General features: G+C 40.0%; 2 protein-coding genes across 8 annotated transcripts in view; one reads left to right on the top strand and one right to left on the bottom strand.

Moving 5' to 3' along the window:
• Positions 1 to 1,625: 1,625 nt before the first annotated feature.
• LOC308362649 (2-oxoglutarate receptor 1-like) lies at positions 1,626 to 2,699 on the bottom strand (the record flags this gene model as incomplete). The annotated part of the gene is made up of 1 exon (XM_080835378.1): positions 1,626 to 2,699. One exon carries the CDS (start codon positions 2,697 to 2,699, stop codon positions 1,626 to 1,628), a length of 1,074 nt encoding a protein of 357 aa, XP_080691504.1.
• Positions 2,700 to 19,209: 16,510 nt separating this feature from the next.
• Positions 19,210 to 19,857, top strand: part of mbnl2 (muscleblind-like splicing regulator 2) — a 48,274-nt gene continuing 47,626 nt past the window's right edge. For 6 of the 7 annotated variants that reach the window (XR_013968584.1, XM_080835033.1, XM_080835036.1 and 3 more), the window contains exon 1: positions 19,210 to 19,349. The gene's annotated coding sequence lies outside the window, so the exon portion shown is untranslated. Of the gene's footprint in view, positions 19,350 to 19,642; positions 19,732 to 19,857 lie in introns of those variants that run through there. The other variant, XM_080835032.1, reaches the window with a different exon arrangement.

Below are 19,857 nucleotides of genomic sequence, written 5' to 3'. Positions count from 1 at the left end.
TGTGATCGATTTCCTGACACAAGAGGTCATAACAGTGAAAAAGGCCTTCAAATCTGTCACAACACTGAAGATTTAGGTGTTTCCCCAAATTTTATGTTACATTCTCTCAAGGCCACCTTTCACACGCAACTTTTCTCAGCACGCACATCATCCAAGACCAATAGAAAAACAAATTACAAAAGGCAAAATATCTGGGGAACTTGCGCATTTTATGGATTTAATATCACTGAAAAACACATTCAATATTTACCATTGAAATACATATTTAACATTTAGCCGCCACTGAAATATACATTTAATTTTTAGCCACTAGGCTATTTAAAGCAGTCCAGAAAGACATTATTAGATCCCTCTGTGCTGGATGATTTAACTCAAATGTTCTAAATGTACCTTCCCTTTATTAGTCTCATAAAGTCTGTGGTTCAACAGCACTGAAATAATCAATTTGGGTGTTAAATATCATGTGCTGTGCGCACAATAGAACATTTACAAAATATATTTCCTAGTGTAGACCAACCTTGCACAATTTATGATCAGTGTGTGGTCTAAAATGAAATGAGATTTAACAATTGAAAACTAAAAGTCCCAAATTGTGAAAGGAGAACAAAGACTTGACCAGGCTTTGTCATAGGGGACGCACACCATCACAGAAAAGTATCTGGATTTAGGTTATTTTTAAACTTAACCTCGCACTAATGCTTTGTTCCACCCTCCTCACCCATACACATGCATTAGGTTGAAACATGAGCTGGGGGAATATCCTCTTCTTGTAGGCTAATCTCACCACAACAGGGGTTTCTTAACTTTAACTACTGCGTAATATACATTGTTAAACCGCTGCCTGAAGGTGATATTCAGCACTAGTTTGAATAATTACTAACTTTTGTTATCACCTTTCCTGGATTATCAGTATGACATCTAGGGTATGCGTGGTGCACCAAAGATGCCAAATCACATATTCAGAAAAAGTTGTATGTGCAGCAGTCATCTCATTTAAAGAGCTGTAATAAAACCATAATACCAACAACTTGAGGGCCATATTTGCTGCAGTTCAGGTTTCCATGGGTGTCTCCATGACTATATGATATGTAAATTGGCAGTTAGGCTATAAATGGTATTTTATTATTATTCTAACACTGTCCTGTTTGTTATTATTGCGTCTTTTTAAGAGAACTGAAATATTCAAAGAAGGAAATTATAGAACCCTGCATGCAGAATAGTGCTTGTCTCTGGTGTCATGCTGCGGGTTATCTGAAAGTTGTACTCATGTTTCTGGTCATAATGCTGTCAAGGCTTATGATAAAAGTTTCCTGGTGTAGGTGTGTGTGTGAGCGAGAAGAACTTTGTATGACCTGTTAGCAGTGTAGGATACTCTTTTTATAACTCTTTTGGACCATTTAGATAAAAAAAATATATATTACAATCGGAAAAATGGAAACAAATTCTTCAAATACGTTTTTTAATCAATGGCCCTTTAATATGTTGATATATGAGATTAACAAACAAAGAAGCCCAGATATTTAGAAAAACTATAGACATTACATAGAGTGCCACTATCAGCTAACCCTATTTCACACTCACTTACACATTGATGAGTAGATGGGTAGAGTTGACTGGCATGCAGGCTACACTGCCTGTCCATTTCCCTCTAGTGAAACACTGTTTCCACTTTGGGTGGAGTTTGTTTCAGCCTCTTTTGGTGTGTTCGAGGTGGCTTTGCTGATCACCGCTAGACTGATGCGTGCCCTGGCTTTGGACAGACACTGTTTGCACTTGAACAGGCTGAAGAAGGCACTATGAAAGCGGTCTCCGGCTAAAGTATACAGCATAAGGTTGAACACAGTGTTTAGGGCCGCCAACGGCCGTGAGATGATGTAGGCGGCATGCACCCAGCGCTGCATGAGGCAGGATGAGTCGGTCTTGCGGCGAGTGAAAACCCGCAGGATGCGCAGCACGTGGTAGGGTAGGAAGCACACCACGAAGCACACCATCACCACCACAATGAGGCGTCTCGCCTTCACTTTGGTCTGGCTGCTCGTGTGCGGCCCCTTGGCCAGTACGCGCACAATGTGGAAGTAGCTCCAGCATACCACCACCAAGGGCAACAGGAACCCCACTGCCGTCAGCAGCCAGCCATACCACCACAGCTGCTCCGGGTCGTTGCTGGCAAAGTCCAGGCAGTAGGTCTTGTTGTTGAGCTCCACAATGGAGATCATGGTCAGCATGGGGGCGATCTGGGCCGCGGCAAGCACCCAGACGACAACGCAGGCCAGCACCCCCCACCGCACTCGCTGGATCTCCACCGCCCGCATCGGATACACCACAACCACATAACGAAATATGGCCAGGCAGGTGAGGAAGAGGATGCTGCCGTAGAGGTTGAAGTGGAAGCCGAAGCGCACAAAGAGGCACATGAACTCGCCCAGGTTCCACGAGTCGCCGCGGGTGTAGTAGTACACCAGAAAGGGCATGCTGAAAGCGTAGAGGAGGTCGGTGGACGCCAGGTTCACCATGATCACGCTGCTGCTCTTCCACGGCCGCAGCTTGGCAAAGTAGACCAGCAGAGAGGTGATGTTACCTACCAGGCCCACAATGAAGATGAGGCTGTACATGACCGGCAGGTAGTAACGCTTCATCAATTGGTCCACGTCAGTGCAGTTCGTATCCGATCCGTTTCCATGGTATATGACATAAGCCATTCTGGTGCTGCTGGTTACAGATGAGGAGATTTAGGCTCATAGTCCTTTGGGCTATATCTGCACACCATCTAAATATATGAGCTATTTCTTTTGAAATGGAAGTTCTTTGTCAGTACAACCGTGGACAAGGACAACAAGGCGTGCATCCCCCCAAAAACTTTTGTTTTAAATTCCTTGCACTGTGAATGGATATGAATGTGAAATAAGATGTGAATGGATGAAATGGATTGTTTTAATAATATCTCCATAAGTGTAGCAATCAGTGTTTGCTTCATATGTGATATCATTTGAATGCAAAATTACGAAAAAGTCAGTAAATGTTCAATAAATGTTAAAGAAACAATAAAGTTAATGTTAGTGTTAATGTTAATTAGAATATACTTAAGGGAAATAATAATTCTTTTTTGTTTTCTTTTCTTGGGGAGGTTAATTGATAGATAATAGAAATAGATCAGAAATAAGAGCAACTCTAATCTTGACAAAGCAAGTCCTAAAATGACTGTTTGTTCACAAACTGACTGACGAAAATATGAGAGCCAAATTTATATACATTTTCGATACATCAATTCATACAAATCCACATATGAATTTAATCATATAGCAAAATAAGAAAAGATGACAAATTACACTGATAATCTTACCCATTTAAAGTTTTGGGAAGTCAGTACTTACATGTGATGACTGCGATGTCTTGCTGATAATGCAGCTCTGACAGCAACCTTTTTGTTTCACCTGCCACTATTTCACCTTAAGGGCTTGGAGACTGTACTGTACATTTTGGTTCCTTATCTTCCCAGAAATAGAAAGGTATTTTTTTTCACACTGAAGGTGGCTATCGTTATCGTTGGATCAAATTTCCTCTAAGCTCTAAGAGGGAAATAACTACAACTTTGGTCTGGGTAGGTCTGAGAACTTAAGCGTTATGCAATCAAGACATGCGGAACTTTTCAAATACCTAAAGTGTGCAAACAAAGGGGACTTGTTTGAAAGAATAACAAATACTGTAAATTTGAGTTCCTTCTCCTCACCACTTGATTGCTCGGCTGATTGCTGTAAACCTCACCAATGAGCTATGGCACAAGTATTCAACAGGTAACATTGCTAAATGATGTTATTAATTTCCATTCAATTATATTTCTATAGCCCCAAAACAAGGCGCTTCACAGAGCCCAGGGCCACAATGCAATGCAAACTGTGTTTAACATTTTTTTTTAAATTCAAAAAAGCGAGAAGAAATGTATCACAAAGCTCAAAATATTGCTTTTTATTAATTATGCATATTGATTATGGATGATTTTGTACAGGATCCTGACAAGTAGAAACATAATTAGTATAAAGGTATAATAACTTTTCAAGGAAACTTGCTTTGTATTTTCAAGACACATGGACAATTAGCGTCCCCCTTAGATGTTAATCTTTGACACTTGGTTTTTAGTTTTATCTCTCGCCATGATGGACAGGTTATCCAACTCATCTGATGACCATTATAAGACAGAACAAACATGAGAATCTTCCTACAGGAAGAGTTTTACATTTGAATTTATATGACACATGTTATGTACTGATAATTATGTTGTTAACACACAGTAATTTATGTTGTGATGGTAAGTGGCTAGCAGTGGACGCAGTAGAAAATAGCTATGTCGCAAAAAACAAACTACAGTTCTCTGTCTGCTGGGGTAATGTTTTACATAGGCAGCATACGTAATTAATTATCTAGAATCATGTCATTGCCGATTTTTAACTAAGTGTGTTAAAACAGGGGGTTATAGAAATTAACTTTTGGAGATCTTTTGTGTTTGGAGGTTTTTTAGTTAACAGTGTAAAGTTGTGACAACATTACATGCAGGAACGCATGCAAAAAAGAAAAACCAGTTTGTATATATATGTCTAGATGAAAGTACTATAACAAACAAACTGCTAGGATTTATTTTATCCCTCCAAGTCAGTTTCAGTTACTCTAAAAACAAAAGAAGAACAAGAAATGACCAGAAATGTGTTATCAGTCAAAAACAACATACAGTATAAAAGCAAATTGATAATAAACTTTGTTAAAAACTTGTGTTGTTTGGTTTTTGTATTTGACAGTGTAGTGACAATTGTAGGTATCTCCAGGACCCCTTGATATCCTTGCAATGAAATCAAGAAAATTAACCCAGTAAAAGGCAAGTTTGGGTCATTTTCATGTTCTCAGAATGTATCAGACAATGGCCTCTAGGTGGCGCACACTTCTCACCGAGGCAAACGGCTCATCAAATTTCTTCATATCTTTTGCAAAGGTTTTATGTAATTATTCAGTTATGTCTCAAAACATTATTTAACAAGACATTTAAGATGGCAGGAAATCTGAAAATAGTTTACTTTTTTATTATTGTGATAATGTGAAAAAGAATGCTTACCTTCCCTGAATGTGATGCTAAAAAGAAAGCAACTTTCTTTATCAATCAGTTAATGAAGATCATTTAATATGCATGATGCAGTGTGAGTATTAAATTAAAAACCAGCGTTTTTTCAGTGGTAAACAATTATGCGGAAAATCAATCCACTACTCAACTGGACTATTTTGTTATCACAACATGATTTTTTCAGTCAAGTCAAGGCCTGCAATTTCAGCCACTGTCATGTAAGTAACTTTGTACCTCAACCCTGTGTCCCCTTGTTATTTGGTATGCAGTAGGCTACATATCTATGTACACTTCCCTATAGTCCCTACATATACATATCTATGTTTATTATTCCCATAAATTAGAGTTATTACATTCTGGAAAAAACCTCTTCAACTATACTACTGTAATAGCAAGCTTGTCAAGAGGTTGTGACCAAAATAGGACCTTTATGCGTCGTCAGTTTCAGTGACATGTCATTTTTGGAATGTTTGCTTAATTTCTTGTTACTCAACATTGTTAAAGTGTGATTTGTTCAAAGGCAAACTCTGAAAGTAAAACCTGATAGGTCACCAAACCAAAGTTGACGTGACATGCCACCTAGAGGGGAAATCCACTTACAGTGCGTGTCACTATGTCAGCCAACAATGTGTTCAGTCACATTTTCACCGTTAATCATCCACAGGGATCTCTTTCAGGTTTTGGTTTTGGTCATTGTTTTTAAACAGGTTATATTTGTGACTACTGTCCAGTCTCCAAATTATTTCCTGCATCCATTATTTATCAATCACTTGGTGCCTTGTTTAATTGAAATTGCTGTCAGTGACATGAACAGCATTAAACTTGCTAGAGAATAATATTCAGTTACCTGGAGACATGCAAAATTCTGGTAGGGTGATTATCATTCCTAGTGAGTGAAAGAGACACAGTGACACCACATGTGGAAACAAGGAATACACTTCCAGGCTATAATTTCATATTGACAACAAGACTAAGTATTTCAACGTCTTGGTTACCAACAGTGACAAAAGGACTTGCATTTTGGTGGCACTGTCATATGTATTGAGACATAAACTAAGCATTTTGAGCGAGTTGCAGGCTTTTCCAGGTTATCAACTGTGTTGTTGCTATTTGTACAAATTGTTTTGAGAAATGCACTTACTGTTTTGAAAATGTTAAGGATGATTTGAGAAATGTACCAAGGCGACTGAGAAAAACTGTTAGAGAGAGAGAGAGAAAGAGAGATAGAGAGATAGGGAAACGTGTGTCTCTATGTATGCGTATATGTGTTAGAAAGAGAGAGAAAACATGTATGTGTTGAGAGAGAGAGAGAGAGAGTGAGAGAGAATGTGTGTATGTGTATGTGTTGAGAGAGAGAGTATGTGTGTGTACAGTACAGCTTACCTCAGGCCTGGCAGGGGCTGTAGGTGGTGCGTGGGCGTTCTCACCACTGGCTCCTCTCTCCTCTCACACTCACAGCGGTCTCCATGCCACCTCTCCACCCCCACTTCAGCTGCAGGCCTCATGAACGCAACGAACCAGGGAGGAACCACACTGCATGGTATCTTTCCATCTGATTTTGTTATCAAGAACAAAGTTTATCTTACCCATGTCTATCTATCTATCTATCTATCTATCTATCTATCTATCTATCTATCTATCTATCTATCTATCTTTCTATCTATCTATCTATCTATCTATCTATCTATCTATCTATCTATCTATCTATCTATCTATCTATCTATCCATCTGTTTGTCTGTCTGTCTGAAAGTGGACACACACACACACACACACACAAACACACACACACCTACACACATATCTATGCCTGAACACTTAACCGCCTACAGACCCACACACTTACCAGATGATTCATGACTACACAGCTGAGTACCTCAGGCCAAAACACATTCTCCCTATACCAATGCATATATGTTCTTTAAAGATAGCTTCAGGAATCAACACTTTACTCTTTACATACTTGCAGGGAGAGCCTTTTTTAAATTCTTCCCTTTTTTGTTTTACTTTTTTGTTTTTTTGTTCATCCCTGAAATACCCCCGCATCAGTGTCCTGTGACACTGACACAGTAATAAATTGCCATAGCAACAGCAATAAGAAGTGGAGCACACTGCAGGGAATCAGAGGACCAGGATAAAAATATTCCAGGATGGCCTCAGGAGTTTTAATGTCACATATATGATTCTCCTGATAATGCTGTGATAGACACTGTCTCAGCCATCTGTATATGTTTCGAGGTCAAGATCTGATCCAAATTAAATGTGACCGCTCTACCCTCAAAAATATACATGGCAGATTAGTATTCCTATAAACCACCTGTTTCATGATACATTTCATAAAATCGAATCCTCTCTTTCTTTTGTGTGTCATGTTTCTTAGTCCCTCAGTCCCGCTTTTCTCTGATCTCTCATTCATATCCTGGGTGTGGACAACTGTCATCACCACTGCAGTGACCATGAAGCAGTACCATCAATATTTCAGTCTGGTCAGTTTTTAGCCAGACATGACAGAGAGAGAAAGGAGAGCAAGAGAGGAATTCTGCCTTATACGAACACATGTAATTGAAAAGCCTAGATTTGAGTCAAGGTCAGGGATTATCTAGCCTACAAACAGACTGCATATTGCGAAATGCCTTTTGTAGCTCAAACTATCTTTTTGTTTTCATTTTGTTCCAATTGTATGCATGTATAATTCCCTCAGAATGCAAAACCAGCTGTCGGACTCAGTGGTGTCACAAGCACTGTAACATTATGACGTCACCCCATTAGCGCAGGAGAAGAAGGGGTGGGGGGGTGGGGGGAGAGCAGACACAGGCGTAACGTATCCAGAATGTAATGAGACCAATTCTCTGTGATCGCACGATTTGTTGAATATTTCAAAGGAGGCTCATATCCTCTGGGCCAGCTAAGGACTGCTGAGCCTGGGAAGTAAGAAGCCAGACAGCAGATAGTCTTTTTCCAGAGTAGCCTATGCTTCTCTCCTGTGTATTTGTGCGTTACATGTAATGCAGGAGGATCAGTAGGATCCCCCACCAAAGTAGCTTTATGATATGCATGATAAAATGTGGTATTTAAACCAAATGAATAAACAATGTGTTAAATACTGAAAATATATAGTATATTATATAAATATTTACCCATCATAGAAATTGTTTAATTATGCCTATGAAGACCTACTGATGGAGTTAGAAAGCTCATAGCTAGAGATTTGAGAACAAATTCTGATTCTCCTTCCCCTGCCTCTCGAGGTCCAGTGTTCTATCCATCACCTGCGTTCTGAGGCTCAGACACTCTTGGGGAGACAGGGTTTAATGTTTATTTCAGTTTTGTTTACACACTACATTTTCTTAAAAGTTTTGAATTTGAATGAAAGGTAATAGTGAAACGGTGCATCTTATGTATCGAATGGTGTTATATGCTCTCTGTAATTCTAAGAATTTCAACAAATTAAAAATAGCTTGCAAATGTCAGGGAAAATCGGGATTGACAGTTACGTTACTCGCTAGAGAATCCAGCCATCAGCCTTTCATTCCATAGATTAGCAGAATACTCTAGGGGAGGAACCGGGAGGTTAATTGGTCAGGTGATCAATTAAATTGACCTGGAAAAAGAATAATGTGAACACACCAGCACATGCACACACACAGACACACACACACACACACACATAGACACACACACACACACACACACACATCTGTGTGATGCCCTGGTTAACTTAAAGTGTATTCTGTTTGCAGTTATTGGCTTTGTGTTAAGGTTTAAGGTTAAAAGCTTTGTCAGTCAGAGTCATAAGTGTGTGAGTGCAGACATTCTTGCGATCAATTTTGCCATTGACATTCATTTTTAATTCTATCCTTTGCAGGTGTAGCACAAGGAAGTAAAGTATCATCAATACATCCATACTTAAAGGCCCTTTGTGTACATCAGTCAGAAAGACAGACGGACATTCAGACAGATACAGAGTGAGAAAGAAAGAAAGAAACCAACCACACTCGCTTATAGGAGCTGATATTCAGTCAACTGGAAAAACTGTGTTCTTGGGTCAAACATTAAGACTTCATACCCTGACAACACTGCAACCATAATGACAAGCACCTCATTTACCTCAAGCCAAATGCATTTTTAAAAGCAGCCTTTCCATAAAGCATAAAGCCTGGGGATCTGCAGGAAGTGTGGGTGGTTGAGCAAGCGCAAGCGCACGCTGACTAAATGATCAGGATTTAGTTGCTCATGGCCAGTTCACAGAGGTCAGACAGCTGCCAGTGAAAAACAATCATATCCTCCAATCAGAGCCTGCCATGTTCCAGAAGGATGGTAGGGCAAGATGCTGGCTTCTGCCCACAGACACAGTGGAGCAGCTGAGTAACTGCTTATTGTGAAAGGTACTTCAGGGGAACTATACAAAGACAAATCCCACTGGAGCGATCATTAAATTATTTAAGAAAGAACATATTTTAGCAGGAAAATAAAAGACACCATGTACTGCTGTTCTTTCGTACCACATTGAGCTCAAAAGCAGAACTTCATGACTGCGGACCAAAACCCTAATGCCAACTTAAGTTGGTAAAATACACAACAAGATCCCCTTCATAAACTTAACAGTATTACATATTTTTTTTTTTTACATATTATCCTTAAAAAAAAAAATCTGACTAACAATGGATGTTTAAGTCTTTACACTGTTATTATATATATAAAAAATGTAATTCTGTCTTTTTATATATTTTTCAATTATGTTTTTATTTCCTGCTCTCACTTCATTCTTGCCCATTCTCTTACTTTATGAAGCGATCATATTACACACCGCTATGCGTTACATTTAATTACTTACCGTTAAAGGCCAGATAGTCTTTAAAATGCATGATAAACCTTAGCCGGTATCAATAATGGTGTGAAGAACACTTCAGAATTACTGACCACCTACCCACAAGACAGAGCTGTGGAGGGGGTTTGGCAGCAAAACTATGACTCTGCCGACAACATCTTTTTCTATTGACCACCTCTGCAGTTAGATCAATACTAGAGACCCGTGAGAATTGAACTGAGAAAGACCCAGGCTCTGGTTCAACATTATTAGGCCTTTAGTTATTGCCCTCTGCGCTGTCGCCTGCACCATCATTACTGCACTGCTCAGCTGAGAGTATTCTGCAGTTGCTGAGACAACTTGCAAGCTTACCACCATTTATTCAAGAAGTCACATTTTTAAATGAAGCAAACAGAGGTAGTGTCTCTGTAGTGACACTCTGTACCACACAGACACACACACACACACACACACACACACACACACACACACACACACACACACACACACACACACACACACACACACACACACACACACACACACACACACACACACACACACACACACACACACACACACACACACAGCAGGGGATGGGGAGTGTAGCCAGCATACAGAAAGAATTTTGAGAGAATTAATGTTGTAACACCCACACACATAACCAGAGTAAGATTGAGAAAGAGATATTAATTATTTATTTAGCCTTGAATTCTACCAAACTGCCATGCTGCACATTCAGTTCAGAATCAACAGAAGCAGTGGTCTACCGCTTGCTTGGTAGCTCACATCTTGCAGTTCTATCCCGGCTGAGGGTTACGGCCACAGCAGGTCACAGGGGACAGTGTGAGGATATAGCACCTGCTCAGAGTGGAATGGGATACAGGGGAGATTTGTATCACTGACACAGCTTAGCAGAGGTCTCATAAAGGGATAAGACAGGGGCTGGCAGCACAAGGCATGTGGTCTGCGGATTAATCCTGGATGCACAATGCCCTACATGTTCCGCTGCCCTGTGAATCCAGCCGAGATCATCTTGTGGTGTTGTTGACCTTCAGTGGAGTTAAGGGGTCAAGTCAATTTTCTTTTTTACATTATTACTCAATGGGCACTCTTTTTAACTTGGGTTCTAGCTGTCTACATTTGTATTGAGTTGAGATATTTCATTCTATCTTCAGGAAGTAGCAGAAATACTGCAGGAATGTTGGTGATGTGATTGAAAGTGTGCTCTCACATCATGGACCGTTGGGACTATGACTTTGTGTGACTGGCCTGGTCACCACTAGATGGCTTGCTGGGGCAAGTTGAGAATAGAGAAGCTCAAACGGCCTTGTTTCTGTATTTCAGGAAGTAACGTCAATTCATATTGATATTGTGTTACATTGCATCAGTTACATCAGCTGGTAAAAATACACTTGTCTCATAGCTTAGTTCTAGACTGGGTGGGGTTCAGTGGTCATAGATTGGCATTTGTATTCTGTACTGCAGAAGAAGTGTCCCTTTAAAGCAAGATCTTTAAAAGTACTTTCACGTCAGTGTGGTCAAGGCTGATCATATTTATCTCGTATCAAAACTGCTGGTCATAGTTTGCTATTTCACAAGTCTGCCTGAAGGCAAGGCTAGAACGTAACAAGCCTCTGGTACAAAATACCAAATGAGAAGATGTCTCCATATATTATAGAGAGACCACACAGCTACTGCATTTGTGTGAGTGAGAGCAGAAGATACTTTGCCTTAAAATAGTTTCAGAGTGGAGTTATTTATTTCTTGTCGCAGTGCTGGCTGACCTGTGCTGTTTTTGCTCTCATTGCAAAGCCAGAGTAATGTTGACTAAGTCTCAGTGGAGCTCAAGGCGGAGAGGAATGTTTATGTTTGCAGATGGTGTCTGTATTTGGTGTGGAAAAGGGGGGGGAAGAGAGTTTAAAATACAGACAAAGACCAGGATGCGTATGCACTGAGGTCATATCAACCACATGAGCAATTTAAATGATGAATCTGGAGAGTGTCATTTTAAAAAAAAAAAAATCGAATAAATATTGGTCATCTTGGAGCTGTGCCTCATGGAAAAATGTTTGGTCATTTTACTAACCTAGTTTTTCTTTGAGGATATACTAATAGACGAAGCTCCAGCTAAATTATGCTGCCCGTGTCACTGAGTTACTCAGTTCTGTGAGGGTCTATTGTGAGGCATTTAAAGGTAATAAGTGCTCATGTTAAATTGAGGCACATGAACCCTATTCCAGACAGTCCACTGAAAGGAAGATTCACCACAGTTTACAATGGGGAGACTGTGACCATTTAGTCATGCCTTAGTACATTTAGAAGTCTTGTGACTTGCGTGACTTGAAAATGTGTCCAGGCATGGTTTTGAAACATCATCCTAAGTTATAAAGCATCCTAAACATTCAAAACTTTAATATCACATCATGGGCATGCATGAAGGATACAGTGCACAGCTCATCACACCTACAACACAAACATGATATCACAAATTTCTTGTAGTTGAAATTTACAATTCTGGTAGAGCATCGGTGTCGATGATAAAAGTTGTGAATGCAGTCATGAGATGTTTAGACAATTTGTTATTATATCCCTAACCCTAGGTCATGACGTTAATGTAAATATTATATGTTAAATCATTTTCAACATTTTATATGTTTATTTTTCTCAGCTTTTTCTGAATTTTTCTCAGCTCTGAGCTCTATTTTCATCACTGTACATTGGAGTCTTAAGTTTATTCAAACTGTCATCATTCTTGTCTCAGCTGTGTTCCAAATCTTGCATCACAAACATCAAGCATACAGAAATTCAACAAGCCAAACAACATCATGAGCATGACATCATCAGTAGGACCTCATGCAGCTCATTTAATTATCGCAGGAAACACAATAATGTCTCTTGGGCCCCAGTCCTGACTTGAAAAGAATCTTTGTAGACATCCTCTTGCTTTTCTGTTTACCGTATCTAAAGATGGGTAAACAGAGATAGTGTCAAACCGGTTGAATCAATGTAAACACAGGTTCAAGTTTACATGTTTATATGACTCAAACGTAGGCTACACATAAATATGCATTAGAGCCTTTAAAAGCCTTTAACACATGGCAGTTGTTTACAGAAATGAAATGTTGGCTTCAACTAGCATTCTCACAATCACCTCATCCTTTCGTGTTATTAATTACAAAATGAATAGAGGATAGCACACATCTGTAACTTGTTTAGGTGATGCTCTTCAACTTGAACAACAAATTAATTCAGATAGGCTACCGTCAAAAAGTAGGCTATGTTGTCACCACAGAATCAGAAGAGACTCAAATGAAGGCATATGGCTCTTTATTTAGGTCTTGACAAATCACATCTCTGTCTCATCTCATAATCACTCACAAGTTTTGCTTTTAAACCACCAACTGCTGAAAGTGATGTTTCCATCAACATTGTCCTGGTGTGAGATATTGGGATAGCCTATGTGTTATGTTAAGCAGATTCTATGATGTAGGCTAGAGCAAACACTAAACCAGCTCCCAAATGTATGGCTTTTGATAATGCATTATATTAATATTTAGTTATTCTGTGTGGGTTTATCCTTCCATCTTTCGTTTTCCAGTGTCTTTTCATGAAACATGCGATTTTCTTCTGCACTCTCATCAGATACACACAGACACAAATGTTGCTTCTATCTTATTATTGAAGTATTCTCTACAGAAAATCAGGCTATATGAAATGTCATTTGAATGCTGACCGATATAAGCTATTCTTTTGGCCAGAGATTAGATGGGCTACTGTAGGCCTATCCATTTACAGATGACTGTAACCCTCAACAGTGATGACACCTTACACGATTGCACGTTTGACGAGTTGTATTCTGAGTTTCCTTGGAGCAAATTGCAATTATAAAAACGTTAGCTAATGAAACTGTTATTTATTAGACCTTAGCCTGTTTCATAGGCTGTGCAGGGAAAAAAATGATGTAATTTAGCCAACGAGCAGTGTATCTAAGCTTTTGACAGTCCTATCGCTTTCAGCGAAAAACTTTCACTTTTTAAGAACCAGTAAGTAGGTTACAACACCTGTTGTACACTCAAGCGTTTTGATATCCTACTATAAGGCACATATCTTAAGCATTTATCTGTCAGATGAAAGAATTATCAGCCATTTTTGTGCTTGTTGATTGAAATCAGGATAGCCTACATCCATTCTTCCCCGGGAGATTCACGGTTGTTTCCTAGGCAACAAGCACACCCTTGCCCTTCCCGGGGCTACTGACATTCATTAGGAGCATTCCAAGTTGGACTGTAATAGGGTGGTACCAGCTTTGATAATTTTTCTCTAAACTGAGATTTTGCTCTTTTTATACCAAATGTTGAAATAATATTGTATAAGTATTGTATCATTGTTTTATACCACATCTATTACCCATATATCACTGTTATTACATCGGTAATTATTCATTTACAAAAGACTTACCCCTTACAAACATTATTTCTCCTTCCATGAGCTGTCAGAGGAGCTTGTTGCTCGAGCAGCCTTACTGCAAAGTAACAGTAGTTGGAGGTAAGTCTTTGCGCCTCTATGAAAATAATAGTTTCTTTAACCCTATACGAATGTTTGGGTTCAAGTCACTACAGCCTTCATTTGGTCCACCTAAGGACTTGTTAAGCAACACCATAGACCAAACTCACTCCTAGGTAGCGAGCTAGCTACTGTTGGTGATACACACCAGAAGCTGCAGGTCATGGTGGTCAGGTAAGCCGGCTAACGTTAACTGCTAGCTGACGTTTTTGACTTATGTTATCAAGGCACCCAGGATAGTTACTTTTTTGCCACTTTGCGAGAAAACAAAATTAAAATGGCAAACCTGTCCACACGTGTAAAAGCTCGCGTGACCAGGTGATGAACTTGGTGAGATGTAACACTTAGCTACCGTTAGCAGTCTCATAGCTCATACATTTAGCAGGTAAGTTGACTGCATTTTGGTAGTTAAGAAATTACGCTTCAACGTTATGATATCCTCTTAGCTAACTAGGTAAGTATCAGATCCATGTGTGAAATGCATTCTCCGTGGCAGGCTAATGTAAGCTAATGAATAAATAGTTAACTAACAGTACCACATCTTGCCCTGAACTAGTTAAGGTTATCTGTTAAAGTAACCTTAACCTCGCATAATGATATGCCATACCATGTAGCTTGTTAGTGCAAATTCATGAACGAACGAAACTTGCTCATAAATGTCGTGTTTGTCAGTATGTCGTCATTGCTTGAAAATCACGTTGGCTGACTATGGGCTTGATGGGCTAGTTAGCATGTTTTTTTCCTCCCCGTGGCAAGATTGCCGTTTTCCAACTGTCCTTACTGTCCTAACGTTAGCGGTCGTTTCCGTAAAAGCTGACAGCTTCTGTGATATCTACCTTGAAAAATAAACTGAACTTTTTACATTAAGCAATCATTTTGGATGTCATGAACACTTGGGATTAAGCTAAGTTACTTGTTAATCAATGTCACGTACTGCATTTGTATCGTGTACGTAAGTAATTGTTAAACAGCATTTTTACGGTATTCATACTGTCGTCTACTGTTACCAGTGCCACTTAATGGTTTACTTCGTTTTCCGAATATTATCTGTGATGCACAAGCTAAGAAAAGTCATTGTGGTCTCCTCATGTCCTAGTTTGCGAGGTCATGCATGCGGTTAAAGAAATATCCAGCAGTAGCTTTGCAACCAATTATAAGACATTTGTTGCATCATTGGTTGCGATCCCCAAGTGTCCGTGCAAACAAAGTGGGGAAGAGACATGTCCATGAAGACATCTAGCTTGCTGTTAAGATGCAAGTTTGCCCTTCAGACGCGGACTATAAATGAGAATTACAGAGCTTTTAGAGGAATCAGTCTGCATCAAGACGTCTAACTACAAAATAGGTATAATATACCAAAACTACTGTGACCGTAAGGTGTTTTATGAAATGTAACCAGGTAGCAGTATTGCATAACAATCTGCCAGTAATATTCAGACATTACTGCTCGAACGAGAAGGCTTATTATGGAATTGCTGAGAAGAAAATATGAAATAGGATGTATGTTAAGATGCTTTGGTAAGTCTTAATTAACGTTAATGCATGGATGACCCAAATAGAAGTTTAATTCCTTTATCTGATATCTAGGCACACCTAGTTGTTCACAGAGTGGTGTATCCATGTTATTATACATATCTGTACATTTTTTATCTGCCCATTAGAGAGCCAAACTCCATGTTTTCTGAGATGGGGCAGAATTTTCAAAGAGCTGTTTTTTCTATGTCTATAGGGGTCATATCCTACACAAAGAGATCTCTTGGATCTGATTTGCATCTGAACGTACTTGAGATTAGATTCAGTGGAAGGATGTCTCTGGATGTGTTGTGCTTAGCAGTATCCTTGGAAACCCTAATTAAGGGACTTGACACATTGAATCATGGAACACTGAAACTATAGCCTACCATTTGGTTTGCTCATCTCTCTTGTTCTTAATGTCTCTGAATAATAACTCTTGTCTGGGTTTTTTTTCCTTGTGAGAATGGTCCTGCTGTGATTATGACATGTTGGCCAAACCAGGGTGTAATGGGCACTGCCAGGGCTTGTTTGAAGAAACAGAACACTGCAACTTGATATTTAATTAAGCTACAGTCAGCACTGAGGAGGCAGAACCTCATAATCGATTTTGTGATGCTGCTGATTCACAGCATCATTGTGCCATTTTTTTTGCCAACAAATGCAGAAATGATTGTATTACAACAGAACTAGCAGGGGGTAATTTTTTAACAGATTGCAGCCGGCTTCTCACATGTCAGTTTCTTTTAATGCTAGATTTGTAGAATCATTGGGTTTATATTCAGATTTATACAGATATACATTTGTATACATTTCTTTGTAGGGTTCAGATTGGGTTGTGAAGGAGTCTCTCCCCCTTGATATTAAACAGACAAAGGATGTCATCCCAGCTCTCAGCCACTGGGATTTTTTTATTTTTATTTTTCTCCTTGTGGTAGAGTGCTGTGGCTGTCCTCGAGGGAACTGCTGTGTTGTTTGGCTATAATTTCCCTCCTCTCCTCTCCTTTTATTGGGCCCCTTGCACCCTTAGGAATGGTTGCAGAACTCTGTAGCTGCTTTTTTGCAGGATGTCTGCTGTCACCGACAATGATAGACTGAATGTTCACAGTTATTGGATTCATAACATAATAATTGTAATAATTCGATTATTATGACGTTATTGGCTATGTGTCAATGTGATTCACTTGTGTGTCTTTCCCTCGAAATGACTCACTGTATCACTGTTATTACACACTGGATTACAGAGACACTAGGCTTTCCTCCAGGAGCACTGCATTGCCTTCTAAGGTATATGCTTACTCTTGAAATTGGCCCACTGCAATTAATCATGCTCAACCCAAAGGGTAACATCTCCCCCCAAACTCTATAGCTTTTTAGTGCTGTATTTTTTGGGGGGTGAAGCTGGAGCACCTGGCTTTGTCCATGTGAAGCCCAACATTTAAAAAGGGGATTTTAGAAGCCTTCAGCACTTATTCAGGGCTACTGTATATCTACAAACCTTTTGCAACCGTGTGAAAAAAAGTTTTTACACGGTTGCAAAAGGTTTGTAGATATACAGTAGCCCTGAATCAAATCAAAATGTGACTAATACTGTTACTATGCAGTCTCTATGATCATTTAGTTTCTTGTGCTGAAGGTGTAAAAATAATTTCTCTCCATGCTCTCCATGCTCTGCATGCATTATAGGGCAGTGGCCTGGTGCGGTGTAGAGATGTTAATATTTCCAGACTGCCGATATGATTAACTTGATGATCACCGAATTTCCAAAATGTTTTACACATGTAAATGCAATGTTAAATACAATCCTCGAATACAAAGATTGCAATAAACAAAATTCACCCAGATGCATTCAGTGATGATAAATTTGGCCATAGCAATCCTTCATAGGGTCTTCATGTGGTGAAGGGTTAGCCAGGACGTGAGTCTGGGTGTGGATAGCTTGAAGGAAGGAAGTAACGCCTAACTGTTTTGTTCTGGAGGCAACTGTTTTCTTCCTGTTGAAGACTTCTTTTTCTTTGTGCCACATTGAGAACATGACCTCAATGGTCATTTTGACTAGATGACCGCATCATTGTGGACAGATATCGGCACAGAGAAATCAAATAAACATTTTACATCTGCTCGTTTAGGCTATATTTCATTTCATTGAATTGCTATTGATATACATATTGCAATGATGTTAAATTACCTTTAGTATAACACAAAAAGTTTGGACGTTTGAAGTTGTTTGACTTGCTTTGCAGTTTAAGTGTTCACCTTGTATGACAAGCCGATCTTTTTTGACAGAGATAAGTGAAAAAAAATCTAAGTTCTCCATTCACCCAGTAAAAGGCTTTAAGCTCTGTCTACCAAAGCTGGCCCGAGGGGTTATTAGGGTTAGTTCGGCAGCTGCCTGGTCAGAGCAAGTCTCGCCCCATTGATGTTCGACCAGTGCGTGTCGTTTTAACGTTCGGCTGCCGTCGCCTTTGTAAAAGCACTCGGGCTGTCACATAATTGCTGTCCACTCGCGGGAACGAGGGCCCGGAGCGCCAGAGACAACAGCTGTTCTATTGATTCGAATGGAAGCATCGTGAACAGGGCTCTGACTCATCACTTCTGCATCACTGCTGCATCCCCATCCTAAACCCCCCTCCCACCTCACCTAAAGGTGGGAGCCCTGAAAAGGGCTTACATGTTTGCAAATGTCCTTCTTTTTCTAAAGCTGACTTTTTGCTTATAATTATAAAGTATAATAATGTCCTGATTGAACTAAATGTTTCATTAAAACTTACTTTTAGTTTAGCTAGCTTTTGTCTGATTCCTTTTTTATATATTGATATATATTTTTTACTTTTTCTTCCTGTATTTTTCTAGTTTGTATTTTCGGTGCTTTGCCTGAACAGTGCAGTTAGTTTTCTGATTTGTTTCACATAGCAAGAGCAAAAGGCAATGGTGTTTAGAGGAGCATGAAATTAGGGAAATACCTTTAAGATCAGTAAAGGTGGGGCTGTCATCAGAGTCTCTGAGGTCAGCCTGCTTGTCTGCAACTCTGCACCTAACAGTAAAGCCACAGAGAGGAAATCTGCATTGCAATTGGCTAGAGGACACCAGGGGTGGGACTTAGCTGGAGGCGGGTGGGCAGGAAGGGGTTGGTCATAGCAGAGGGGGTGCGGAGGGGAGGGGATGGTGGGAGGGAGAGGGCCTGGCTGGAAATGTTTGAGCCAGTGAGTTGAGCAGCAGATCAGCCACTCGTGTATCCTGCTCTGTTGCTGCTGTGAGAGAAAATCCTAGGCATGGGCCTCTGGCACTCGACTCCACGCGGAGAATGACAACACCTCACACGGTTGCTAGCTGAGACGGGAGGAGTCCGATCGCCGCACAAGGTGCCTCTTCAAGGGAAAGAAAAAGAAAACAGAAAGGGGGGAGAGAGTGTGTGTGTGAGAGAGAGAGAGAGAGAGAGAGAGAAAGAGACGAAGAGGCAGTGCGGAACACCACATTGAGGTGGGAGGAGGATAGATTCTCAGATTGTTTTTTTCCATTCTTCAGTTCTCTTCAAAAGGGGAAAAAAAAAAAACGGAATTGTACTGCAGTATGGTGCATACCATCTGGGGTGTGGTGGTGGAGCTGGTGTGGGAGCTAGAAGGAAGTGGGAGGATAGGAGAGGACGAGAGAGAAACAGAAAGAGAGAGAGAATAGAACAGAGTGAGGTCAGCTCTTGCCGGCACTGTAAACTCGAGACTGTTCTGGTGGTGGGAAACTGCTGCAGTAAGTCCCCTCTCTCCTCTCCTGTCTGTTCAGTGGTTCTTGTAGATTTTGCTCTCAGCTGCTCTGTTAGTTTAGAGAAAGCAGTGTTAAGTTTCCTGTTAGTCGGATTCCAATTGAGCTGCTTTT

This window comes from Sprattus sprattus (assembly GCF_963457725.1).
Source record: "Sprattus sprattus genome assembly, chromosome: 3".
Lineage (NCBI taxonomy): Eukaryota > Metazoa > Chordata > Actinopteri > Clupeiformes > Clupeidae > Sprattus > Sprattus sprattus.
The sequence above is the reverse complement of the archived record's forward strand: the minus strand, read 5'-3'. Positions and strand labels throughout refer to the sequence as shown.